Raw genomic sequence first — 5908 nt, 5'->3', positions numbered from 1 at the left:
AAAATACTGAAAAACAACAATGCTGTGGGAAACAATGGCCGGATCTCAGTAGAGATACAAAAATGATAAGCAACAGCTAAAAAGTAAACGTAATGATGTGATGTTCATGATGAGATGCAATAAATTGAATAAAGAAAGAAAGGAAATAAAAGTGAAAGAAAAACCTCATTCTTAAGACCTGTCTGAGCACAAACACAAAATAACAATAGCGCCATCTATCGATAACTTGAAACCAGCTGATCATCACTCAATCGGTTCAAGAAACCCTTTTTATGCGCAAGACAGGAAGTGCATAGAAAATAGCGTATCGGTGTTTTTGACTTTGCCCAAAACAGATTGATGCCGAAATATCGTATTTTTTTCATTAAGTGGTAGAAGTTACAGCAATCATGTCTGGAACTCCAAGTGCGGAGATATCCAGAAGGAATCCTACCGATGACTTCGATCTTTTGCAGCGAATTGGTAGCGGAACATACGGTGATGTTTACAAGGTGAGTCCAAATTTTGTCAGTCAGAATACATCGCCTGCCTGCTGTGGTGGTGGTGTTTAATGCTGCTGTTGACGGGAGCTAGAAACTGATCGAGAGATAGATTTTGCTGAATTCCGGGCAAGACCAATCCAATGGTTGCTTATCTAAGGCTGGAGGAATGGCCGAGCTTATGTTATGTTGCTTATTTTTGGTTGTTCGCTGTATTATGTACAGCTTAAAAGTGCTTAATTGAGTGCTGTCTTGACTCTTCATGTCTGTTTCGGATCTAGGCCTAGGCCTAGTCTAACCAAAAAGCAAACGAGGCTAGGCCCAGGCCTAGGCCTTAGCTAATTTGCAGTGTGTCCCATGTGGTTAGCCAAGTTTGTCTCACCACAGATTCCTGTCTGACTGACAAGTCTGTTAGGCTTGGTTTTGGGGATGAATCGTTTTCATTTTACCTTTGTGTGAACTTTTCTGACATGGTTCTTGTGTGTACCTAAAAACAATTCAATTCAACTCAAATGTAGGCTAGGCCTAGCAAGTGCCTAGGCCTTGATTATTGAAACAGTTCAGTACATTATGATTATATGATACAATATATATGTATAATGTAGATAAGTCTACCTATCCTATATCACATTGTCAGAATACAATTTCATTTTGTAGTGTTATTGTTTTCCGATTCCGATGTTTTCATCTTTTATTTAAATTTGTAAAGGTCTCCACTAACACAGTAATTTTATGATCATATATTTACAGCTTTAGTAACCTCCCTCAACTCTTTATTAGGAGCCTGAGGATATTGAATGTGAATGGACTATGCTAAATAAATATTTTTTTGTAAAAAGTTTTTTGCAGTTTTTGTTGTATCTTAATGATGGCTTTCTACCAAACAGTCATTTGTTATTTAACTAGATCTCATCAATCAAGCAATTAATAATTCAAACAGTCAAATTAATCAATCAATTTATTGCAACTTGAGCCATTTTGAGTCATTGCCTGCTTTCGCAACACATGAAAATAAACTTGTAAATCATTACATGGAACAAATTACAATACTGCTATGAGAGATACTGTGCCTTGACTAAAATTAAAGCCTAATTAGTGGGGTCAGGGCTGGGTTGCCTAAGAAACTTAGAACACGGTAAGAAACTATTGAAAATGAAATGTTTGAGTAAGAATGGGAAGAAAAGATGAATGGATCAGGACATTTGCGTAGAGAAGTTAAACGACCAATAAGATAAGAGTCCAATTCAAATAACTGTAATAATAATAATATGTGACATTTATAAAGCACTCTACTTCGACGACCCCAGAGCGCATACAATCAATCATATTTAAACAAGACCATACAGCTAACACAACATAAAAATAACTGAAATTCATCCTACAACATACAATACAATGTCTAGTGCAGGGTATAATTGATTTTTGTCAATTAGTACAGTAGTCTACATTTTTATAAGGTCATTATAGAATCATACTCATTGTTGATAATTAAAAACTGGGGGAAAAAGGTGTAAAAATGGGTGGTTACGCCCCTTTTTTCCCCCAGTTTTTAAATATTAAAAAATCTGTATCTCATTCACCGTTCCCCAGTTTTTTGTCAAACAACTTTTTTCTGTCTTAGAAAAATCAGTTCTACAACATATCAAAAAATTTTTTTCCTCCAGAGTCTGACTTTAATGGTTAAATTACACAAATCAATGGTGATGTCAGTAGTCCACGAGTGCATACTTATGGGGACAATGTTTTTTTTCTAATTGAAAGCTGAACAATCCAAATATTGAATTTGTTTTTTAGACCTCAACATAATATAGGCCTACCTTTAATTGTAAGATTCAATACAACTGATTAATTTTATTATTTTATTTTATCAATTATAATTTTATTATTTCTACCTTAGGCTCTGTTACTTAGCAAGGACATTATTTTTAATAACATTTTTAATTGAAGCTGAAAAATTGAAGAAAAGTAAGCAATCTAAATATTGGATTTGTAATCGTAATACTGTGTATTTAAAAATTGTCACCTGTATTTTAACTTTAGGTACTTTTACACCCATTAGGATTAATACAGTATATGTACAATATTACAGGGCCATCGAATGTTTGTGATAGATAAATAATATATGAAAAATATTACAAAGCCATGGAATGTTTACAAATAAACAAAATGTAGCTTTAATAGTAATACTGTGTATTTAAAAATTGTTACCTGTATTTTAACTTTAGGTACTTTTACACCCATTAGGATTAATACAGTACTGTATATGTACAATATTACAGGGCCATCAAATGTTTGTAATAGATAAATAATATATGAAAAATATTACAAAGCCATGGAATGTTTAAAAATAAACAATATTATCCATGTGTATAAACTGTAACCTTCATCTTATAAAATCTTGTTTAGGTTTGATCATTTAGAGGGCCATCTCAAGGAACTGTTTGTCAACACTTATTTCCTCCAAAGGTTAAAATGTGACACTTGATGAAGCAAAGGACTAACTTGAATAAAATCAAGCAATAAGATTTTGTAATTAAATTTGTCCATTTTTCTTCGCCTCCCACACTCACATACAGTACTTTACAGAATACCACTTTATTTATTTTTTTTTCTTTCTCAAAAGTTCTACACTACTAAAGGAATGTGAAAGTATTTAGAAGCTTGATATTTAAAATCTAATTTTTTACACTTTTTGTGAACTAAACTTGGCATAGGATTAACCCTGAACTAAGCTCAGTACAGAAAGTGACATTTTGAGTTTAAGTGAACATTTCCTTGAAAGCTGTGCAGGTTAGCTCTGCAAGTAACCTAGTTAAAACACACCTCGTTCTCTGTACTGTAGTTCTCTGCATATGACATTGGTATTTCTCAATTACAGCCAATTACTGTATCTAGAAGATATTAAAGGTTTCTTTATCAAGTTCAACAGAATAATAGACTCGCCTGATGAAGCCATATTGACTATGGCGAAACTGTGTGAAATGAAATTCATCGTTAGTCAAAAAAGTTTAACAGAATGTCTAGAATTTGCAATGTTTGCTAGAAAATAAGACATTTTAGACATGTACCTAAAGATTTGTTATGTTTGAGTTACCTGTTAAAATAGATCTTCCAATTATATTTTAAGGGTGTGTTCAATGAAAAAAACCAGGCTTCTTATCCCATATTCTTTTCTTTTTTTTTGGTGTGGGGTTTTTTTAGTTACTTCACAGTGCAAAAACACATAAACTTCTACAGAAATCTATCAATTTTTATTTCATTTTCCACTTACATGCTTTTGAAGATTTTTCAAAAATTAAGTTAAATCTAAACAAGGTGTATAATTTCTCCTCTAATTTTACATGGTATATAAATTATGTTTTGTGATTTTACTTTGCTTAATTAAACAAAAATCCAAAAAATATTAGCAACTGTAAAGCATCTACTCCCCATACAGAAGATTAATAGGTACAGTATACAGTAGTACCATTAATCATTATGGACGAACCGATTAATATAAATATCAATTTGACATATTTTGACCCTTGTTTATGATATGCTTTAGAAATTTCTCAAGTATTCATTAAAATATGTTTGGACAACATATTATTCATTAACTTTCTACTCTGCTCCAAATTATTGGTAGGCCTACTCTCTGTATTTGGATAATAAGCTAAATCAATATTTGAAAAGCATGTACAGTAGGCCTACTGAACATTAAAATTCAAAAGGATTTTTCTGGCCAATTACAACATGCTTATCAAATCATTTAAAATTGGTAGACTCTGAATTTTGCAGATTCTAAAATAGGCAGGCTCAGCGGATTGTCATTAAAAACAATTTGTTGCTCGCATCTCGTCGTTTTCATTCTCTCTTGAATTGCATTAGCTGCCGAACTTCACCAAGGTGTATGCCTTACTTAAGGTTTTTAGGTAGCAGTATAATTATCTTTTAAACTACTGGATAGCTAGCCTGTCTGAAGTGTGTATGTCTGCAGTATTTGATCTGTTGGTGCTGCCTATCCTCTTGATTCAGCACTTGCTTGAGCAATGCTGTTTGAAGGAAGAGAAATTAGTCCCAAAGGTCAACAAGTGCAAGCAAATAACAGCTAATTTGTTTGTTGACCTATTTGTTATTAAATGTCTGATTCCAGTAGCCACTCCCTATCCAGGTCTGTGTTTGTCAAACATCATAACTTACTGTGCCTAACTGTTCATCAGCATTATAAATGTCAGAGGGGTTTCTTAATGAAACTTTCAGTAATATATATAGTACCTGGCCAAAAATGTGACTGACGGACAAATTCTATCTACAGAGATAGAATCTATGAAAATTTATTTTTTTCAAATGCAATGCAAGTCTAGAAATATCCTGTAATGCAAGTCATACCTTTACTGCATCCTGGATCCAGAATCCATATTGTAGTTACCGCATGCAGGACACGGCCATTATTAAATCTATCAAATTCTGTATATCAATCGCATCTTACACAAACACTGTAGACAAACTTGAGTAATTATTGTTATATTTATAGTATTAGTATTTACTGATTATTGATTTTGTTGTTCCTTTTATTTTACTTTAATTCAAATATCTTGTATGAACTTTGGGAGAAGAGCATGAAATGGTCACATCCAGTGGTGGTGCCAGGATTTGCCCAACAGGTGGAGGGCTATTAGGGGTGTATAAAAATTTACAACAGGAGACAAGTAAGACCCCACATATATAAAAAGTCATAAGAGTGGAATCAAATTTATATTTAAAAAAGAGGTTTTTGTTGTACCAGTAAACATATTTTTTCAAGAAATCCTGAGCTTTTCAAGTGAAAAAAGATGGAAAAAGGACCGTTTGAAATAAAAATATGTTGATTGAAAAAAAGGGAAAAAATCAGATTTTCCCCAAAAAAGATGAGGTGATAAACTAATAATTTTTTTATGGGGCCTAAGTTCTAGGGACGAAGCCTAATACCTCTTGGCAGTTCAAGTAATGGGTGCTTTTATGCTTTTCGGAAATTGTTGCATATTATGCAAAGTTTTTTGGGGTTTTTTTTGTCCACGTTTTAGCCAATGGAGGAGGGTGGCCCTTGGCATGTCAGATAGGGAATTAAACAATTAAACCCCATGCGTCCCCTTTATACACCGTAACTGGTCTCATCTTGTTCAATGCTACTGTATTATACACCGTAACTGGTCTCATCTTGTTCAATGCTACTGTATTATACACCGTAACTGGTCTCATCTTGTTCAATGCTACTGTATTATACACCTTAACTGGTCTTACCTTGTTCAATGCTACTGTATTATACACCGTAACTGGTCTCACCTTGTTCAATGCTACTGTATTATACACCGTAACTGGTCTCACCTTGTTCAATGCTACTGTATTATACACCGTAACTGGTCTCATCTTGTTCAATGCTACTGTATTATACACCGTAACTGGTCTCATCT

General features: G+C 33.3%; 1 protein-coding gene across 1 annotated transcript in view; it reads left to right on the top strand.

Annotated features, from left to right (window-relative positions):
- The first annotated feature begins 257 nt into the window (after window positions 1-257).
- The window catches only part of LOC117107357 (mitogen-activated protein kinase kinase kinase kinase 3-like), a 60707-nt gene continuing 55056 nt past the window's right edge, over window positions 258-5908 (top strand). The window contains 1 exon segment of the mRNA XM_033249008.1: window positions 258-491. Coding sequence (XP_033104899.1) covers window positions 390-491 — 102 coding nt within the window. The 5' untranslated portion in view covers window positions 258-389.

This window comes from Anneissia japonica, unplaced genomic scaffold, assembly GCF_011630105.1.
Source record: "Anneissia japonica isolate Jap-2015-1 unplaced genomic scaffold, ASM1163010v1 scaffold9668_len1562885_cov226, whole genome shotgun sequence".
Taxonomy (NCBI): Eukaryota; Metazoa; Echinodermata; class Crinoidea; order Comatulida; family Comatulidae; genus Anneissia; species Anneissia japonica.
Note: the sequence above shows the minus strand (reverse complement) of the source record. Positions and strands in the feature narration are given on the sequence as shown.